General features: G+C 39.8%; 1 protein-coding gene across 34 annotated transcripts in view; it reads right to left on the bottom strand.

The window, feature by feature from the left end:
* Positions 1–21,751, bottom strand: part of LOC308594281 (uncharacterized protein) — a 115,718-nt gene that overhangs the window by 16,011 nt on the left and 77,956 nt on the right. For 29 of the 34 annotated variants that reach the window (XR_014011373.1, XM_081207246.1, XM_081207261.1 and 26 more), the window contains 3 exons: positions 20,418–20,569; positions 19,447–19,556; positions 16,869–17,238 (listed from right to left, as the gene is read on the bottom strand). The exons of 4 other annotated variants lie outside the window; for them this stretch is intronic. Coding sequence is in view for 28 of the 30 variants with exons in the window: in XM_081207246.1 (XP_081063372.1) it covers positions 17,088–17,238; positions 19,447–19,556; positions 20,418–20,569 (413 nt within the window). In the remaining 2 variants the exon portion in view is untranslated. Of the gene's footprint in view, positions 1–864; positions 979–16,868; positions 17,239–19,446; positions 19,557–20,417; positions 20,570–21,751 lie in introns of those variants that run through there. One more of the 34 variants, XM_081207269.1, reaches the window with a different exon arrangement.

The following is a 21,751-nucleotide window of genomic DNA, read 5'->3' as shown; positions in this document are numbered from 1 at the left end:
ACAGAATTACATCATGAATTACATCTGTTGCCAGCTTGGCATGAGACCTATGCTACAGGCTACCATATTTTTCCGTCTATAAGATGCCCCCATGTATAAGACACCCCCTATTTTGGGGGACTCCAAATTAACAAAACACCCCTCAGCACAACCCATGTATAAAACGAGCCCCAATTTTAAACCTAAATTTTTAGCTAAAAAACTCTAGTCTTATACAAGGAAAAATACGACATATAAGGGCCAGAAGCTGAAGGAGACAGGGAGATCTTGATACATTGTTCTATGCTCCATTCCAGAATGTGAAGAGAATGACCGTCTACCAGTCTGAAGTATCCCAGATAAGCCTTCCAGATCTCCATCGGCTGGAGAGACATGAAGAACTAAACCTATTCTATCTGTTTTGTTGTTGTTGCCTGAGATATTTTGCTTATTGGTTATATTGCTAGCTTTGTAGTTTATTCCAGTTGCTGTTGGCTTTATATTAGACTGCATTCCAGGTTGCTGATCAATTTCTTTCCTGATGTTTACCAATTAATAAGAGTTTGTCTCTACCTAAGAGACTCTGTCCAGTGGAATCCAAAGAACCTCTTGCTTGCCTGATGGTTGCTATTGGCCAAACAGCCAGTAATACAGTGATACAACTGGTAATATAGCACCTGTAGACAGTCCTCAAATGTTCCACCACTCTGTTTCATTGGATGACCCTGAGGCCTAGTATTTGAAAGAGAAAGACCACCTGTAGTTTATAAAAGCTCCTTATCATTTAGCCTCTTAGTGACCTTTCGGCCCTGGAATGAGTCCCTGCAAATATCATAGCTTGTAAGGAAAGTGTTCCACCCATCAGACCTCTTTCTGTTTGGATACCTTGGTGTTGTCATGAAACAACCTTTTCTCTAATTTCTTCTTAAGGATGTTTCATCCTCCCACTGGCTAAGAACCACCTCCCTTGTGATGTCAGGCATTCCAGAACTCCTCCCATTTAGGCCATACCATTTCCTGATTGGCTGCTGATCATATCCAATCAGCATTCCACATAAAGCATAAATCCAGGGAAATGTTGGTTTCAGATTTATTATACTAATTAATTTTTCAAAAGTTATTAGTTTTATTTTTTATTTAGGCCGGGTACATACTTTACCTTCAAAGCATATCCCCCAGAAGAATCATTACTCCTCATAAACTCTGCTAGTAATATTGGAAAGCTTTCTATCTCAACACTTATACCAGGAAATATGGCAAAGTGCATTAGTGTAAATCTTCATTTGCAAAGTTAAAGCACAAAGAAAAGGAACAGAAGCAATTAAATTTCAACATGTTTGGTCTACATTTATTGAATGTATCATCATCAAAACATACATGCCACCAGTGCTATTTTTCCACACTGAAAAGGTACTGGAACCTACCATGAACACCTCCCTTGCTCTCTCACAATGGTGTCCACCTGAGTGGTGTCAGAACTGAGTTCAAGCGAGTTCCAGATGCAAAAAAGCCCTGCATGCAACTGACCTTCAACCAATGGCAACTCATCGAGAACTGTACTTGGAAAGGTGGGATGGGGGCACATTGGACTTGCCTTGCACATGCACACTCTCTGGCTGGGAAGGAAAGCTCCCAGACACACCACTTCCCGGGGCACAGGTGTTCTATGTCACACTCCTGGAGTCAGAGTTCCGAAGCACAAATATGCTCCTTTGGGGCTTGTCTTGGTACCAAAGGAAGAAAAGAACCCCCCCAAAAATTTTTTGGCAAATTCTAAAAATCCTCGAGGATGGGCATGTATTATGTCTTATTTTTCTGTGGCTTCCCATATTGCTTGAGAAGACGTTATATCTTCACTCTTTGAACTGCTCATTTGTTTCTAACATTACACAAAGTATAAAATATAAACCTGAAGCTAACACATTCTTGTTCTTCTGTTGCTCAAAATAATTTCATTCTGAATTGAAAGCTCAGTCCTTGAGGGAACTCCCAACACGCTGGGTTTTCTCAAAGCATCTGCTAGGAATTTGTAGTCTTTCCTTGTAGTCTAGTTGGGATTTCCTTCACTTGTAATCCTTTGTAATCCTTTGGATGTCAGTCTGTAGGTTGTTCTGAGTTTGCAAAATCTTGCCCTGTATGGTTCTTGTAGAGAATTGAACTAAGCAATCTCCTGGAACTTTCCTTGCTCTTGCAGATGGTGATTTAGTGCTGTGTGCCCACTCAATTTGTTTCTACATCTCATCTTCCTTGGTATCCAGAAATTTCTCCAATTCTTTAATCAGCAGTTGTTGTTGTTTTTTTTAAAATTCTTTTTATTGATTTTCGTTTAAATAACCAAAAGAAAACAAATCAACAATATCAAAAAACATCCATACACAACATAAAAGTAAAATAAATTTTCATTACAATTCTTTGTCTCCTTCTTTAAATCTTTCCTCTACGTACCTATTGACCTCCTTCCCTCCTGATTTTGGGCTTCTTAATAAAACTTCTTTCTTTTTTCTGCAGCTTCATTGTTAATGGTTTGCGCATCATAAGATTTATATCAAACCTGCTGTGGTTTTTAAGTTTCTATAATTTCCTTCAATGTATACTATATATTTATTCCAATCACTAATAAACTTTGTATCTTTTTGGTTTCTGATTTTTTGCGTCACTTTTGCTAGTCCAACATATTCAAATAATTTTGTTTGCCAATCTCTAATAGTTGGGATGTTTGGGTTTTTCCAATTTTGTGCTATTAATATTCTAGCCGCTACTGTCGCATAGTGGAATAGTATCAGGTCTTCTTTTTTAATTTCGTCCCCAATTATTCCTAGTAGGAAGGCTTCTGGTTTTTTTTTTGGAAAGGTGTATTTAATTTTTTTTTAATTCATTATAAATAAGTTCCCAGAACTTCTTCATTTCTTCGCAAGTCCACCACATATGGTAGAAATTGCCTTCTTTGATTTTACACTTCCAGCAAGCCTTATTTCCTGTTTTGTACATTTTTCCTAATTTTGCCGGTGTAATGTACCACCTATACATCATTTTTTCCAAATTTTCTCTAAGCATAACACAGGCCGTGAATTTCATTCCTCTGCTCCATAATTTCACCCAATTATCATATTCTATATTGTATCCCAAGTCCATTGCCCATTTTATCATAACCTCCTTTATTTCTTCATCTTTAGTGTCCCATTCTAACAATATGCTATACATTTTAGATAATAACCAAATTCCCAATTATTTTTTTTTAACCACCTTAATTCCATTCTGTATCTCTATTTTTTCTCTTACATCTTTTTCCAAATTTTTGGTCAACATTTTTGCCTTTAATTTATTTAACTTAAAACCGGATAGTTTACCATACTCTTCTAATATTTCCAAAGCCTTACTAACACTTTTTTGCGGCTCTTCTAAAGATAACATCAAATCGTGTGCGTACGCTTTTAGTTTGTATTCCTTTGTGCCTACTTTAATCCCTCGTATCTCTGGTGTTGCTCTTATTTTGTTCGCGATTACCTCCAAAACCATAATGAATAAAAGAGGGGATAGAGGGCATCCCTGTCTTGTTCCTTTTTCAATTTTAAATGAATTTGTTAAATTGTTATTAATAATCAGTTTGGCAGATTCGTTCAAATAAATCGCTCTTTATTTTTATTTTTTTTAAATAGATATTTATTGAAGATTTTCCATTTTAGTAGATTAAAAAGCCAAAAAGAAAAAAGAAAAAGAAAAATTAAAAACATATACAGTTTACAATCCTTATTTTTCAATAACATATTTCCCTGACTTCCCCTCACCTTCCCTTCTTATATTCCAATTCAAATTGTTAGTTCAACAAGTTCTTATCCCCAATTTTTTAACTTTTTAATGTTTAATTCATTGTAAAAACCGATTTTACCTTATAAACATCAAAATTTATACATCAGTACTCATTCTTAAATCCTTTTTTATAAAGTCGACCCAAATTCCCTTCCACGAATTCCCCACTTTTCATACAAATAACAAAACAGAATAAAAATAAAAAGACAAGTTATAATTATACACCCTTTGTATCCCCAAACCCCACCCCATCCCCTTTCCCGGTTTCAATCCCCAACAAATGTCCATCAGTCTTAATCTACTATCAGCCTGGGGATCTCACGCCCGAGGCTCTTAATTGTCTCTCAGTTCCTCTCTGCCGGTTTTTTTGATAGTCCTTAATATTAAACACCAGATCTCGGAGATGCTCTAGCCCGATGAGGACAATGTTTCTTCCAGCCAGACCTCCATACTTAAAAGTGGAGCCCAAATCTTGTTTCTTACTCCTTTCAAATCCAAATGTCCCCAAAGCTCCAACTTTCACCTTAATCAAATTTGTAATCCTTGGGTCTTCAGATCTCCACAGAGAAAGATCTCTCCATTCTTCAATCCCCAATTCAGACCAGATTTTCATCATCAAGTTCTTATTTTCCTTTATAACCATCATGTCAGGCCTCTGGCTCTCCTTTGCGATCTGCAACATTATATCTCCTCCTTCCTTTTCCTCAAAAACAACATGTGTCTCTTTCTCCACACTCTCAAAGCTCTCAAATTTCTCCTCTTATCCAGCTGCTTGGGCTTCCTGGATCAAATCCTTATCAGATTCAATGAACTTATTTACTGTTAAGTCCAGAGTTGCAACGTTGGTAGCCAAAACATCAATTTGGCCTTGTAACTTTCCCAAGAGAAAGAAAACTCTGTCCAATTTGGCTTGAGTTTTGCCTCCTTCAGCCATTCTTGTAATGTCCCAAAACCCCCTCTAGAGGGATTTTGGTTACTTAGTATTCCTTCCAGTTCAAATCCAACAATCAAGTTAGTTTGTGTCAGTTATTCCTTGTTTTCAACAAAGTATAGCCCAATTGTAGCAAATATAACCAGCAGGGACAATAGAAAACAAAGTTCGCTTTTCCCGTCTTGAGAGCTAATTTGACAGCTGTCAAACTCGTCAATATCTCTCCAACAGGCTCTCTCACGGATCACTCCCGGGGGGAGTGCCTCAGCTCCGAAAATTAGCTCTTATCCTCCAGTAAAATTGCTTAAACTGCCAAATCGTGACATTAATATCTTTTACCCAATAAAAAGGAAAAAATCCTCTCGACTTTAGTTAGCTAGTCCTTGCTTTAGATTGTTTACAAGACGGGGAGACGGACTTCCTGTTTGCATCTTCCCCGATCGTGCCTGATTACTTTTTTTCCCCCTTTAAAGATCAAATTTCCGTACTACTCACGGGTTGCTGCTTTAAGGTCCAATTGTTCACAAGAAGAAGTCAGCGCTCTCTGACCATGGCATGCGGCTTCACTCCGCAGGAGAAGCAGTCGACTCTCAGCACCGCGCCACTCACCCCGTCCCCCGTTCCGAAGCCTTTAAAAAGGCTCCTTCACGGGTCGGGGGCGCAAATGGTGCCTGCCGAGTCACCAGGTTCACAGGCTTCCCCGCCTGTGATTTTTAAGGGTCCCTGCATCACCACAGCGGCAAGACCCAAATCCTGCGGAGCCGATATCTTATTTATCACATTTTGTTTTTGCCTTCTTCGCAATTGCCAAGCTAATAATTTTCCTGTTTTGTTAGCTGATTCAAAGTATTTTTGTTTCATTGACTTAATTTTCCATTCAACTTCTTGACTTGTTAGCATTGAGTACTATGTTTGTAATATTTTTATTACTTGTGTGTTTTGTTCATCTTTAGGATTTACTATTAATTTTTTCTCGCATTCTCTTAACTGAATGAGGATTTCCTCCTTCTTTTGTTCTCTTACTTTCCTCTTATAGCTGTTTTGTTGGATAAGAATACCTCTTAGAACCGCCTTGCTGGCATCCCAGACTACATCTATACTTGTTTCTTTATTAAGATTCAGACTGAAATAGTCTTTTAAGGTAACTTTAGCCTTTTCAATAACCTCTTCATTCTCCAGTAAATATTCATTCATTCTCCACCTGAACCCACCTTGTGATACACCTTTTATTTCAAAAACTATCGAGTTGTGATCAGAGAGAGTTCTAGGTTGGATTTCACATTTCGAAGTTCTTAATGTTAATTCTCTTGAGACCCAGATTTGATCGATTCTGCCCCAACTCTTATGTGGTTCTGAAAAGAAGGTGAATTGTTTCTCTATTGGATGCTTATGTCTCCAGATGTCTATTAAATCTAAGTTTTCTTCCAGATTGTTAAAGGATCTTGGCAGTTTCCCTTGGTTACGTTTTTTCTTTTCTGACTGTCTGTCTATTTCTGGTGCCGGCACTCCATTAAAGTCTCCCAATAATATCGTCTTGTTACACTCTAACTCTAACTCCAGCTTCTTAAAAAACTCCATTTTATTCAAGTTCGGGGCATAGATGTTTATCACATTAAATTTTTCACCCTGGAAGTTAATTTGTACCCCCAAAATCCTTCCTTCATCGTCTTTGCAGATTAATTTGGGTTCTTTGACATATATCACTACCCCTCTTTTTTTTAGTAGTAGATAGGTAGCCGTGTTGGTCTGCCATAGTCAAAATAAAAAAATTCCTTCCAGTAGCACCTTAAAGACCAACTAAGTTAGTTCTTGGTATGAGCTTTCGTGTGCATGCACACTTCTTCAGATACACAGATATACCTCTTTTTTTAACGATAGAATTAATAAACTCAACCCCCAATTTTTTGTTTGTCAAAATATGTTTATGCTTTTTAGTCACATGTGTCTCCTGTATACAGATTAAATCAAAATTCTTTCTTTTCAAAACATTCTCAATTTTATTCCTTTTGTTTTTTTCATTTAAACCGTTCACATTCCATGGCAAAATTTTCAGATTCATTGTTATGCCTACTTTCGAATCTACAACAAACTAATAATTTAAATTCGAGTGGTTTTGTTTTCTGTGTCCTCTTCTTCTTCTCCCATTGCTCCTTCTTCTTCTTCCTCTTCTTCTTCTTCTTCTTCTTCTTCTTCTTCTTCTTCTTCTTCTTCTTCATTTATCTTCTTGTTCTTTTTCTTTCTCTCTCCTTCTTCTTCTCTCCTCTAAGTCTCCATTTCTTCCTCCATATCTCTCCTCTACTTTTCCCAGATCTTTCTCATATCTCCGCAGAAATTTCTTCACTTCTTGGGTCTCGGTAATCCTGAATCTTTTATCTTTATAAAAGAAGGAGATCCCTTCTGGGAACTCCCATCTGTGTTGTATGCCATTTCTTTTCAAAACACTTACTAACTGTTTATAACCTTCTCTCTTGCATAGGAGTCTGGTTGGTATTTCTTTAAAAATGATAATTGGTCTACCTTCAATTATTAATTTTTTTGATATCTTGTTTTTAATATTGTATTTTTCATGTCTATCGAATTAAATATTACTAAACAGTCTCCTGGAACTTTTTTTTTTTTTTACTTGTTGAGACCTCACTTTTATTCTAAAAGCATTTTCCATCGTATAGGCGACCTCTTCTTCTTTCAATTCCAACCATTTCACTAATCCTTTAGTCATTTTTTCTTTAATGTTCTTATTTGCGTCTTCTCCTACTCCTCTAAACTTTAGGTTTAGCTGTTTCTGTTTCATTTCAATCATTGCTAAATTGTCCAAAACTTGATCTTGAGTTTTATTCAACTCTCCTATTTCATCTTTTATCTTTTCTGTCTCCTTCCTTTGTTCTTTCATTTCTTTCTGTATCTTTTTGTTTGTTTTTTTCCCATAGTCTTTGATCGAACTGTTAAATCTTTAATCTTACTAGAGAGTTCTCCTACTACTCCCTCTATTTTCTTGTCTATCGACTCATGCATCTCTCCTAGCTTTTTCTCCATATGTATTTCACTCTGTTTGAATTCCTCCTTTTAGCCATAAAATATCTAGGTCCTTAATTTCTTCTTGTCGGGATGCTTTCCTATCTGATGGTGTTCCTCCTATCTTTTTTGCATTTCCCCCTGACATTTTCTCCTTTTCCCCTTTTTAAATTTAAACTCTTGTAATATTTATTCTCTCCCCTAGAGGGCGCACAGTCTTGACCAATTTTAATCAATTATCAATCAATATATTCAACAGCACTTAAATTTTCCCTATCTTGTACAATCTAATTCCAAGTTTCTCACCAAATAAATTCAAAACACATATGGGATATTTTTGTAGCAAATATAGCAAATCAAATTATTCCCAGTCTCTTTAAGTTCTTCCAGAGACACTAAAATGTTCTTCATTTAAATTTAACTTGAGGAGTTTCCAAATCCAAATCCAAATCCCAAATATCAGTTAACTTCCCAATTCAAAATCCCAATTAATAAACTTACAGTCAATGAACTCAGAGTTAAATTAAAGTCCAAAATTAATTCATAATTAGTTTCAATTAGTTCAAGTTAATTCAATAATAGCCTTGTGAGAAAATCGTTAGTTATGTAAAGATAATGACCTTGTAAAAAGGCCGTTAAAGAAATAATGATCTTACAAGAAAACCTTTGTGTGAAAAAACCATTAGAGAGATCATAAGTTTAACATATATCCAACTTTTGTTATAAATAGGAGCTCCCTGTTCTTTCTTTTCCTTCTGTCCGATCTTCAACCACTTGATTAGCCTAATCCAACTCAAATATTTCGTCAGGATAAGGTGACAGATATTGAGAAATCTAAGTTGCTTCTATGTCCAAAAAAGCACTAAGGCAGTCAATGGAAAAAAGTAAACACAGTCTCTAATATACAGTCAGATAAATTCTAAACAGCTAATCCTCCAACGTCCACCGCGAACCAAAAAAGGAAAAAAGAGGGTCCCAATTTTTATTTATTTATTTTAAACTCTATGGTCTTCAGCCACTTGCTGGCTTAATCCAATATTGGGTTGGGTTGAGGGGAGATCCAGAGATCCAAGATTAAATCCAGTCCATCAAATGGAGGGGAATATATGCCCCAGTAATCATAAGTACATACCTCTATAACTCAGTTCATGTATGATTCCAAAAAAGCTCAAAAAAAATCAAAATCCAAGATATTCAAAATTAAATCCAATCGGTCGAATGCGATTTTGTATCCTGCGCCATTTTCACTCTGAAAAACAGGTCGGGTTCCTCACTTAAATCCTTCTGCATCCAGAGCTCACTTAGTGTATTATCCAATTTTTTAGCCAAAAAATACTCCATAAACACTAAGGGTTCTGTTCTTAAAGTTACGGAGGTTTGTCGCTTTTCCAGTGGGAGCTAGAGGCATTGCAACACGGAGTCAGCAGTGCTTACCGTTCGCGTTTCTCAGTCCCGTCACTCTCGAGTCTCTTTTTTTAAAAAAACTTGAAAAAACGTCGGGACCACTCCAATGCTGCTGGGTAGCTGGGTGTCCCCCTTGAGATTTTTGGGATCGCAGTGCCTTTGCGTAGCCCCCAAGCCCCCGTGTAGCTCGGAAAAGCTCTTCAGCGGCTTCTCCGCGCTCCCTGCTGCTTGCGATCCAAACCGGAAGCAGTTGTTAAAAACCTTCCTCTCTTTATTCTGGAATCAAACAACATCTCAAATACATTTCCTTGTGCTGCATCTCTAGGAGAGCGACCGGTTCATCCAGTATTTCTGTGTTCTGCTGTATTGCAATCACCTGTTCTTAGGTTTATGTGATTTGTTCCTGCATCTCTTTCACTTGATTTCATGTCTCTGATTTCATTGACCAGTAGTGTGTTGTTGTTTTCCAGTTTCTTCCAGAGAGCTATGCCTTTAAAACAGATCACTTATTTCTTTGGAGCAATCCCTTAAATCCCTTGCAACTTCTGCAAGTGTTGCTGGCTTAGTGATACCCTCATTACTGTCAAAATATCACTTAAATCTCCTTCTTGTTGAAGTTGGTTTTTTATATCCTGTTACTGCCATTTTGTACATTTACCCCTGTGTGTCAGTGTTGTATTATTTATACTTCTATTTATCTCTCAATTTCCAAGCGCTTGTTGCTAGTTTCTCACCATTTGATGCCGCTGTTGTATTATTTATAGCTCACTCACTGGATCATCCCCTTGTTGTGGTGAGTGGGCTTGCAATTCCTATGACCCTTGTGAGTGAAGCTGTTGGGAGTCTCATACTCCCAGCAGAGTCAACAAGGCGGCAGGGTCTAAGGAGAGGAGCTAGACAAAGAATGATCCAAGAAGTTCTCAATGGCAACCCAACCCAAAAAATTCCATGGCAATCAACAAATGGTAACGGGGGCGGGACCATGAAATCTGGAAGCCCCAAATCCTTTTTTTAGATCTTTCCTCTCTGCCTGTGCCTTTCCTCTATATGGAATTTTATTTTTCAATGCGTCTGTCAGTAATTTAGTTATTTGGTTTTCTAAGTAATCTACTAGGAATTTCCTTCGGAACGATTATATTCTTTTCTATTTGTAATCTTTTTTGGTAATTCATTTGTAATATTGTGTCTTTTATTGCACGTGAATTGGAAACTACCAGGCAATCTCTTGGTAGTGTTTTGGTTTTTGCAAAACTTGATTTTATCTTAAACTTTTTCTCTTTCGAATTCTCCAAAAATTCTTCCTGAATCCCTTTCCATTCTGACAACTCTATGATTACCGTAATTTAAGTCTTATATCTTCTTATGATTCTTCTGGAATTCCCCAGAAGCAAAGATTTGTTTCTTCTGGCGCATTTCTAGAACAGCTATTGCATCCCAAGCTGATTCCTGTGAAGCACTCAATTCTGCTGATTCCTCCTTTAATTTCTCATGGTCCTTTTTTAGGTCTTTCCCCTCTGCTTGTGCCGGTTTTGTCTTTCTTCTAGACTCTCTGTCTTAGTTTTAAGGTCCAGTACTGTTATTCCCATCAATTCTTTAATTTGTCCTGTTGAATCCAGTACTAACTTTGTATTTTGGTCAAGTTCACTCCTCAATGCCTAAGCGTTTCCCCTATTTTTTCCCCTTAAATCCATAATCATATCTGTGAGATCAGTTTTTGGTTCTAATTCCTGGGCCAAAATCCTTCTCCCCTGTGCTGGAGTGGTTGCAGAAGTTCCAGTCGGGACCAGTGGTTTTCTTGCAGCCATATTTTGATATTTATAATTCAACAATTTAATTCTATTCATTGACACAATCTATCCCAATTAAAACACAGATTTTACCAATATATATATTTCTATAACCACTATGTGTCACACTTCCTCTTTTTTAAAAAACAGTTTTTTATTATGGATTTTCAACAATTAACAATTTATCAAAAACACATCATCCTCATTTTTTCTCTCCCCATTTCCCCCTCCCTCCTCCCCTAAAAAGAAAAGCCCGCCCTCCCACCCCACCCAGACTTCCCTCAGCTCCTCTCTCTGGTTTCTCAGCACATATACTCTGCATGTTACAGAGTTGTAAAGATCCTCAGTTTATCTTTCAGTATATTACCAATAAAAAGTTTGTGAATGTATATTCAAAACCTGCCAAGGAGTCCAGTTCATTTTGTTGTTTCTTTAAGTACTTCGTAAAAGGTTCCCATTCTTCTTTAAAGTCACATTTATCCTTGTCACGTAGTTTATGTGTCAGTTTTGCCAATTCCGCATAATTCATCAGTTTCTCTTACCACAGTTCTTTAGTCAGGATTTCCTCATTCTGCCATCCTTGTGGTATTAAGACACTTGCCGCTGTTGTTGCATACATGAAAATGTTTTTTTAATTTCCTTGGCAGGTCTTTTCCTACAATCCCTAACAAGAAAATTTCAGGCTTTTTTACAAATGTTAATTGGAACATTTTCTTCAACTCGTTATATATCATTTCTCTTTAAAAAACATTTTTTTACTACACTCCCACATGTGATAAAAAGTCCCTTCTTTTCCCTTAAATTTCCAACACAGATTTGAACCAGTTTTATACATTCTTCCTAACTTCACTGGTGTTATATACCATCTGTACATCATTTTCATATAGTTTTCTTTCAGCAAAGAACAATATGTGAATTTTAAATCAATTTCCCATAACCTTTCCCAATCTTCCAACATGATGTTAGGGCCTATATCTTGTGCCCATTTAATCATAACTGATTTCACCTCTTCGTCTCCCATTCTAGCAGGATGCTATATGCACCTTTTAACAGTTTTACTTTCCCTTCTACCTCTTCCTTTTGACATCTGGATGTCGTATAGCTAAATCCTTTCTTGTTGTCTTCTTTGTATGTTTCGTGTAATTGTCGATAATGCAACCAACTCTGAAAATGGTCTTTTATTCATCATAATCTCTTAGTTTCCATTTTCCATCTTGGTCCTTTAGCAAATCAGCCACTTTACTTTCTTTCCAAGTGGTTTGAGCAGTAAGGCTTCATGTGGTGAGAGCCACCTAGGGGACTTCTGTTCTAACAAGTCTTTATATCTCTCCCATACTCTCATTAGTGATTTCCTAATTATATGGTTATAAAAACTTCTATGTACCTTCCCTTTCCCATACCATAAATATGCGTGCCAGCCGAATCTGTTATCATGTCCTTCCAGTTCTAATGCTTCTTGCTTTTCCAACTTCATCCAGTCCCTGATCCATACCAGGCATGTAGCTTCGTAATATAATTTAAAGTCTGGGAAGGCAAACTCGCCTCTATCTTTAGTATCTGTAAATATTTTATATTTTATCCTTGGCCTTTTGCCCCCCCCCCCCATGAACTTAGAAATTTCCTTCTGCCATTTTTTAAAACGTTCATATTTCAGGATTACTGGGACTGATTGAAAAAGGAACAACATTTTTGGCAGCACATTCATTTTAATCGCTGCTATTTTCCCTAGCAATAAGAGATTCATTCTGTTCCATATTTCTAAATTTACCTCAAGCCAAATTTTTTTCATAATTATCTTTATATAAGTTTATATTTCATGATGTTAACCATATCCCTAAGTACTCAACCTTTTTTATGGACTTCTATCTCAATATTTTGCTCTGAATCCTTTTCTTCTTCTTCCTTCAAGTTTTTGACTAGTAGTTTAGTTTTGTTCCTATTTAGTTTAAATCCTGCCACTTCCCCAAATTTCTGAGTCTTTTCTATTACTTTGGGGAGTGATGTTTTTGGGTCTTCCACTGTTATCACTAAATCATCAGCATATGCTTTTAATTTAAACTCACTTTCCCCAGTTTTTATACCTATAATCTCTTTGTCTGCTTTTATGTTTTTGGCAAGTACTTACAGTACCAGGATGAACAGCAATGGTGATTGTGGACACCCTTGTCTGGTTCCTTTTTGGATATTACATTCGTCCGTGATCACCTGGTTTATAATTAGTTTTGCTTTTTGCTCTAAGTAGATTGCTAATATTCCTCAATATCATAACTTCCTTTTCTAAACAACAATTATTTTCCACATTCTCTTCAAATCTTTATATGTCTTTTCCCAGGCCTTTTTAATAATTTTACATTGCCACCACATAAGGTAGCCTCTTAAACCTTTTGCCCTCCCTTCCTGTTTCTTCTCTATCACAATCAAAGCCTCCCAGATCATTTCACGCATAGCAACATTCACAAGGAGGAGAGAGGAAAACCCGTAAGGTGGCTTTGCTTTGTGGGCTTCTTCTCTTACACCAACTTCATGACACCTAGAAACAAAAAAGCAGCTCCACCACAACACTGTCAGTTGGAGCTTTAGGCTTTTCCTCATTGGGTTGCATTGTAGCGCTTACTCGGCAACTCAATCATGCCCCCCCCAGCTCCTTTCAAAGCAGCAGGGAAGTGAGAGAGAGCTCACATTTCAGGTTGCAGGACCCTGAAGAGTCTAAAGAGATCCCTTTAGTTTTTTAGGTGTGCACACTGCCTTAGCGCTTCCCCTACCCCCTCGCGAAGACCGTGCCCGTCAGACCAATCAGGCTCGCGCTCTGTCTGCCATTCCCATGGCACCTGGAAGTCCAGACCCATGGTTTCAAGTTACAAGAAAGGAGATTCCAACTAAACATATTTCTGACACTAGGAGCGGTTCAAGAGTGCAACAGTCTCCCCCCCCCCCGAGGTTGTGGTCTCCTTTAATGGAGCTTTTAAAGCAGAGGTTAGATGGCAATCTGTCATGGAGGCTTCAGTTTGAGATTTGTGCATTGCAGAGGGTTGGACTAGATGACCCTCTGAGTCCCGTCCAACTCTACAATCCCATGATTCAATGATTCTAACTTTCAAGCATGTGGTAAAGCCACATGGCAGGATGGAATCCACCTAGCGGTTCTGAAAGCCAGCTTCAGTTCTTCCCTCATGAAACACCCCCACGACCTCCTCTTTCAGAGTTAGGAAAAAGGATCCATGGCACAAGACACAAGTATCATATATACCACCAAGATGATATCCTTTTGTCAATAATTAATTAAAATATCAGTTCTCCTTGGCTGGGTATACAGGACAGATTGAAGCAACCACAACCATTTCCAGCTGTCAATCATGCAAGACGTGGCAGAGAGGTCTGTGAGGGGAATCAGAGCTTACAAGGTTAACAGCTCAGAGTCCTAGCGTCGTCCTGCCTGTCCTGGGGAGGAGCTTTCTCCACATCCGGAGAAGCTGGTTTCTTTGTTCTGTCTGACTTTCGGTTTTGTCCAGCGTGGAGGATGTTTTCATGCCAGACACTGGTTGATTTAGTACTGCTGTAAATGGTGAAGGGTGGAGGTCCTGCAGGCTTCCGTTGCACATTTCTGCTCCTTCAGACCTCTGAGCACAGCAGAGTAAAACACAGCAAAGTGACATTCTGTGCGTGCAAAGTGTGTGTAAATCAGAGACTGCACTCAGCTTCTCTTCTACTCTAAAGGTAAAGGTAAAGGTACCCCTGCCCGTCAGGGCCAATCGTGACCGACTCTAGGGTTGTGCTCTCATCTCGCTCAAGAGGCCGGGAGCCGGCGCTGTCCGAAGACACTTCCGGGTCACGTGGCCAGCGTGACAAAGCTGCATCTGGCGAGCCAGCACCAGCGCCGCACACGGAAACGCTGTTTACCTTCCCGTGATAAAGCGGTCCCTATTTATCTACTTGCAGTTAGGGGTGCTTTCAAGCTGCTAGGTTGACAGGAGCTGGGACCGAACGACGGGAGCTCACCCCATCGCGGGGATTCGAACCACCGACCTTACGATCAACAAGTCCTAGGCACTGAGGTTTTACCCACAGCGCCACCCGCATCCCTCTCTTCTACTCTAGAAGTATTTATTTACAGCTATCTGTACCTGAAAGGTTCAGGAGAGTCACAAGAACTGGTTTTGGTTTTTGTGGATGACATAATTCATGTCTCAAGGGCAGACAATCAGGTGCAGACGTTTGCCAAAGAGCTTGGAAAATGTTTCCAACTCAAGAACCTGGGTTCAGTGAGTTTACCTAGGGGTACAGATAGACAGGTCTGAAGATGGAAGCTTTTTGCTCAGTCAGAAAGGCAAGATTGAGCAGTTGCTTGAGAAGTTCAGAATGTCTGATTGTGCAGGGGTTAGAACACCCATGGAGACAAGCTACATGAAAGACAGTCAGCTAGCGGAACACACTGAGTTTGAGAATGCTGAGATCTTTCAGTCAGCTCTCGGTAGTCTGCTGTATCTTTCCCAGTGGAGCAGGCTGGACATTGCTTTTGCTACCAATCGGCTCAGCAGGGAAGCTATAAAGCCCAGTGTAAGTGCCTGGAATGATATTAAGCGGGTGCTGAGATACCTGCAGGATACCAAAGACTTTCGTCTCAAACTGTCAGCTACAGGTGATGCCAAACTCACGTGCTGGACAGACAGTGACTGGGCGAATCTGGATGACAGGAAGTCTGTATCTGGGATGGTCATAAAGTTTGGGGAATATCTAGTTGGGAGGAAGTCCCAGAAGCAGAGTCTCATTGCGCTGTCCTCTACTGAAGCTGAGTTCAGCGCAATGTCAGAGCTGTGCTGGGAACAGGAGTTCTACAGATGTCTGGTTCAAGAAATCTGCGGGGAGTGTTGCTTGCCCATCACTGTTTGGGAGGACAATCAACCCTGTCTGAAGTCGGCAGAGTCTGGGCAGTTTAAGGCCAGAACCAAACTGAGGAGAATCAGAACTTACAGGGTTAAACAGTTCTGTGTGAAGTCTCACATTCTGAGGCGTGGTTTTGTTCACATACAGGAATCTTTCTTTGTGTGTGAGTTACTTTCGCTTTTAGTTGTTGAGCCGGAGAGGATGTCCGCTAGTCCTCCAGGCTGATTTATGATGTTTTTCTGTACCTAATTAAAGCCTTCTTAGATAGCAAGAAGCCTGCGAACAGACTTTGATTTATCACCCACACAAGGCACTAACCGCTGCTGTGAAACTCTGCTTGGAGCCAGGAAGAAAGCTTAAGGCTCACATTTGGCACAGGGAACTGTGCCGAACACCATTACATCTGGACATACGTTTCCAGAATGTGTGTCAGAGTGTCCAGACAGGCTTGGTGAAGTTGCAGTACTTCCCAAGCCAGAAGAACCTGGCAGATGGGTTCACAAAACCTTTGAGCTTCCAGCGTCATGGGGAGTTCTGTGAAGGTTTGGTTTTGGGGTAAGTGGTGATACTTACAAGCCCCCAGCAGCGCAGGACAAGAGGGAGTGTGAGGGGAATCAGAGCTTACAGGGTTAACAGCTCAGAGTCCTAGTGTCATCCTGCCTGTTCTGGGGAGGAGCTTTCTCCACTTCTGGAGAACCTGGTTTCTTTGTTCTGTCTGACTTTCGGTTTTGTCTGGCGCAGAGGATGTTTTTCCTGCCAGACACTGGCTGATTTATTACTTCTGTAAATAAACGCTGATAGAGTAGAATGTTAGCTCTATATGAGAGTAAGGGTGCCAGAATTTCCAGTGATGAAGCCAAAGTTGTATTTGTGATTAGTCTGCTAGAAGAAGGCACCAGGCGCTGGGTGGCCCCCATTCTCATTGCCTAGTGTGCATAGTTGTCCTTATGTGCCTTGTAAGGTATTGGCGATGAAGATCAGAAGGGGCAATGGGGCATCAAACACAGAGAGTAAGGAAACAAATATTGGTATGCATTGCAAATAAATACATTAAACAGAAAACAGGCTATGACTGGACCCTTCCATTCTCTATTTTTGTAGCCATCTACGTTTGAGCTTGCAGAATAAGGTCTTTTCAAGGTGACTTTGAGGGCTGATGCCAAAGAGTCCCATAATCTAGATGGCAGTGTTGATTGTGCATTAAAACAGTGAGGTGGGGTGATCTCTTGGTTTTGCTTTTGTGTAGTGATCATGGGATCCAGTTTCGTTCATCTTAAAGTGTCTTCTTAGAGCCAAACATCACTAGGCACCTTCTTACAAATATACGGCATTTGTAGATGACATTCTAATGCTATCCAGCAAGTATCAATGCAATCAAAGATCATTGCAGTGCAGTCATGGTTCAATTCATAATGTAACGAATAATAAACCCAGTACCTGAAAAGAAAAGAGCAGCACTGATCAATCAAGATTAGATGTCTACTTCTTCACCCACTCCCCGTGCCTTCTACCATTAAAAAGAGGTTCAGCTCTTTCTCTTTTAACATCCACCCACAATAGGAATGGATTTTTCTCCCCAGATTTTAGAATTCTAACCAAATTTTTAAAAAATCTGTGGGTCAAGACTGTCTCTCTTTTTTATATATGAAGTGATTTCTCAGAGGAAACTACAAAAAAGTGAAGGTGTCATCTTTGGAAGGCTCAGAGGTACACACAAGAACAGTCAGTCAATTTAGTTTTACGCAGTATCCAATGCAGTACTTCTGCTATTGCCAGGATTTCAATTTCTGCAACAGAACTGGCCCTCTCTCCTCTCCATATGCACCCACATCCTCCTCAGATCTGCTCTGGACTTTTGTGGGTGTTGGAGAGAGGGTTTTGAAAGAGAGATCCTTACTTTCTGATAGCAGAGTTAGCACAGTAGCAATTATTCTGAGCATATTAAAACCTTGTTAGATTTGCATCTGCCTTCATCCACCTCCTCTCACATCCATCACCCACCCCATGCATGAGTATAGCAATGACACTATACAGATACAAAAATAGCTATGTCTACAAATGAAATACAAAATATAATCTATAACCACAAAGCCATTATATAGTTGTCTGAAATGATATCTCTCTCACATATATATCTTATCTAAATCTTACATGCTGATTCTATGTTTACTCTAAGCAATTATCCATAGTTGATAAAGATATCACCCTAGCCCCACACTTATTGTCAATTCTGGTAAGGCCTTGTATTCTCCAGTGTCCATTGTATACTGAATCAAGTCCCACTACACAGCACTAAAATTCTGTGATAAATGTATTCTATAAATCCCTCTTTTTTAAAGCTCTCTATGAATCTATTAAATTGAAATTACTAGTAATGGTGTAGTGGGTTTTTTTTTTACTCCCATGAGATGTTTGGGTGAGATCTGCCCTTTGATCAAGTCTAAGATCACATACAGCAGTGGTTCCCAATTGGTGGTCCATGGACCACCCACTCAGGGGCTTCTTGGTGCCATTCAAATAACAAAAACTGCTGCAGAGATATCAAAATGTTCAAAGGTAGGGTGGCCCATGGCTTGGCTTTTGAAAAACAAGGGGTCTGCAGTATTTAGCTAACTGGGAACCCCTGGCATACAGGGTTTAAGTTCCCAGCAAGTATTATACAACCTCATTGCCAGTTTGTAAAGTTTACTCAATACAAATACGACAGAGGACGAGATGGTTGGACAGTTTTCTTGAAGCTACCAGCATGAGTTTGACCAAACTGCGGGAGGCAGTGGAATACAGGAGTGCCTGGCATGCTCTGGTCCATGGGGTCATGAAGAGTCGGACATGACTAAACAACTAAACAACAACATTGGGAGATTTTGATCTAGGAGACCTTGCCAAATTTAAAGCAGCCCTCTGTTAATCCACTCTTAGTAAAAAATGCCAGACCAGTTTGCTCTTCTACTACCAAGCTGTGGATACGTGAGATCTTACTCTGACCTTGTACATCCATCAACATAGGTTGAAAAGAGTTGTTAGATACTTAAAGGAAACCATGAACTGTCTTAAACTGCCAGCTGACAGCAAAAACAATTAGGAATCTGTCAGGGCTTCTTCAGTTGTGATCCCTGCTCTGCAGGTGTTGGACTAGAAGACCCTTGGTGTCTCATCCAACTCTAAATTTCTATGTGTCTATGATTCTATCCAAGAGAGTGACATGAACTACCCTCTCTTACACACTTACTTCATCTGCTACTATTATTTTAGGTTTGAGATTGCTGGTTATTCAGATTGTTTAGCAGATAGCAGCAGAAATGCTTTCCTAAAGAGAGTGTTGCTCAGCTTTAGGTCCCTGCAAGTCCTTTTGAAGCTGAGCTAATCAGCACAAACCATTTAAAAGCATGCCTTCTTCCTCTTCTGAATTACCACATTCATTAGGTTAGAGAAGCAGGAAGAGTAGCCTTTCTGCCTCTGCAGCCTAGTGAGAAGCAGCAGTCACTCACCTGGACAATGATGTGGAGGAGTACATATGCAGGTCTTTGGTAGTAGAGAAAATTGCATGGCAAAATATATTTAAAGAGGGAAAGGATCAATTATGTAAACAAAATCTGCAACTTTTTGGAATGCATGACATTAGCAAATATTTCTTCAAAAACCTACTCGTCTTCAGGTAGTTTCCCTGATAGCCATTTCCATTCCTCATTCTTGTCTTTAAAGAGTCCAATCCAAAAAAACTTTCTACGACCTTTTACTTGATGGTTTATAAAAAACTACGGTAGGGGTGGAGAGAAAGAAAAAACAGAAAACTTCAGTAGGAATGAGGAGCACTATTGTCCCCCTGATCCAAATTATGATGATGCTTATGATTGATGATGATGAAATCAAGGAAGTATTCCAAAGATGAAATACTGTAGTGAAGGGTAACTTCACCTGCCCTCACCAATACTGGCTACATATGTCTTCCAGTCATGACACAGAGTTAAAATTTCCAGATACTATAAATGACTTTGCCATAGAACATCTTGAAACCAGCGGGACAGTGACCTGTGCAGCAAATACTCTAATTTTGGTACCCATGCATGTTTGTTGGTACCAGAGACACTGGAATCAGTCTGGCTGTGGTATGCTTGATGGGCTGAAGGTGGGGTCTCAGTGATGTCTGGGCCCTGCAGCACCCCAGTAGCCCCTCTGCCTGGGCTAAGGGGCTGGGAGAGGGATATACCTTGCAAGCTCCTCTAGAGTCATCTCCATGGTACTCTCATGCCAGAAGGTTAGGGTGGTGAGGGAAGCCTTTTTTCTAAGCACTCAGTACATCTCAAAGAGCAGAGGAGGAATCTACAGGAAATCCAAGGGATATATTCCCCTCAGGTATCTACTCCTCCTCTTCCTTCAAGACCTCCTTCCTGACTGCCAGGTTCAGGGTATTGGAGTTCAGTGGCTCTAAGAAATCTTAGTTAACCCCAGATGGTAGCAGCTGGTCCCTGCCCCACCCACCCCTTGGCTTGACTGATGGAGTTGCTGTCTTGGCTGCATATAGGTGTATTGGAACTTCTTAATTGGATAGTGATGATAGGATCCCTTTGACTCAAGGAGATCCCCTACCTTTTTCAATACTTGGCTTTGATGCTCACCTGTTCTTCCACTGTTTCTATAGAAATGAGCTTGGCGCCTTCCCTCTCACACTTTTTTTTGGAATCCATCCATGAGCGTAGCTCAGCAGAAAACAGATAGAACGCATTTGAAAATATAACCCAGCCATCTTTCAAGTTTCTAGTAAGGATGTCTTTGAGTTAAGCCAGAGGACGAGACGAAGAGAAAAAGAAAACAAGATAGGGAATTTAAGGGGAACAAACTTGTATTTCTGTGCAGATTTCAATTATTTTTGTTAAGTTCATTTCTGTGGCCACATGATAACATATATTCATCTAGGAAGCTCAAAAAGATTAAAATAAGAGCAACGTTAACTCTTCAACCACTTTATGATGCTGCAGTAAATACTCAGTGGGAGGGGCATAGCTGGAACAGGGAGCACAGTGAAGAACCTTTCATTTGAGGGAATAGACAAAAGATGCAAGTCCCCTCACAGGCGTTATCTGAACCCCAGGGGCCTCACCCACTTGTTTCCACCTGGATACTTAGGGCACAATTAGGGCAGACGTTGTAGCCTTATTAGACTTTACCGTTTGGTGGGCTCTGCGTTGCTCCTGGATGGGAGGAAGGAAGTCAAATGACACCGAGGGTTGGTTCAGAAAAAGAGTTCTTTATTTCTGCTCTCTGGAACAGCAGAAAGGCACATTCCAAAGAAATGAGAGATTTCATGCAGTATTGATATCCTCCAGGCACCCTCTCCCTCTTCCCCAGGAATCCAAGCACGTCAGCTTGTACACGCAGGTTGACATCACAGATGTTCCAGCTCTGGTTACTCTTAACCATAAAAGGGTTTTCCTTCCTGTACTTCTGACCATAAAAGGATATTCCTGTTGTTATACTCTTATCTTGGAGCAAGAGGTCACCAACTCCAAGAACACACTCTGGCACTGTTCCCAGACTAGGTCTGTGCGTCAGAGTGTTTCCAGGATGTAAGATAAGACCTAGATGTGTCATCCGTGTTCTACTGCACAGCCAAGGTCATCCTTGCCATCACAAACTGATAAAGGAGAGGGCTCTGAGCACTTGTTTATACAGCCGCGCTTTTGTTTATACATTGAGCTCAGAGCTCAAGTTAATGGATTTTAGCTAAGGAAAAATAGGGATTTTGGTGCAGTTTCAAACTGCCTGCACAGTCAGTTTTGGGTTTGGGAAACCCGTTCCTTCAACGTGAAGGTTGGGAAGGGGGAGTAGCTGTGGTTTATCAAAATTCTCTTTCTCTCTCCAGGCTCTCTGTTCAGTTGTGGAAGGGAAAGGGGACTCTAGAGTGTGTTGTTGATATTGGGCAACTGGGACAGATGAGGGATTCTGCTGGTTT

This window comes from Podarcis bocagei (assembly GCF_964188305.1).
Source record: "Podarcis bocagei genome assembly, chromosome: 9".
In the NCBI taxonomy this organism is placed as follows: Eukaryota; Metazoa; Chordata; class Lepidosauria; order Squamata; family Lacertidae; genus Podarcis; species Podarcis bocagei.
Note: the sequence above shows the minus strand (reverse complement) of the source record. Positions and strands in the feature narration are given on the sequence as shown.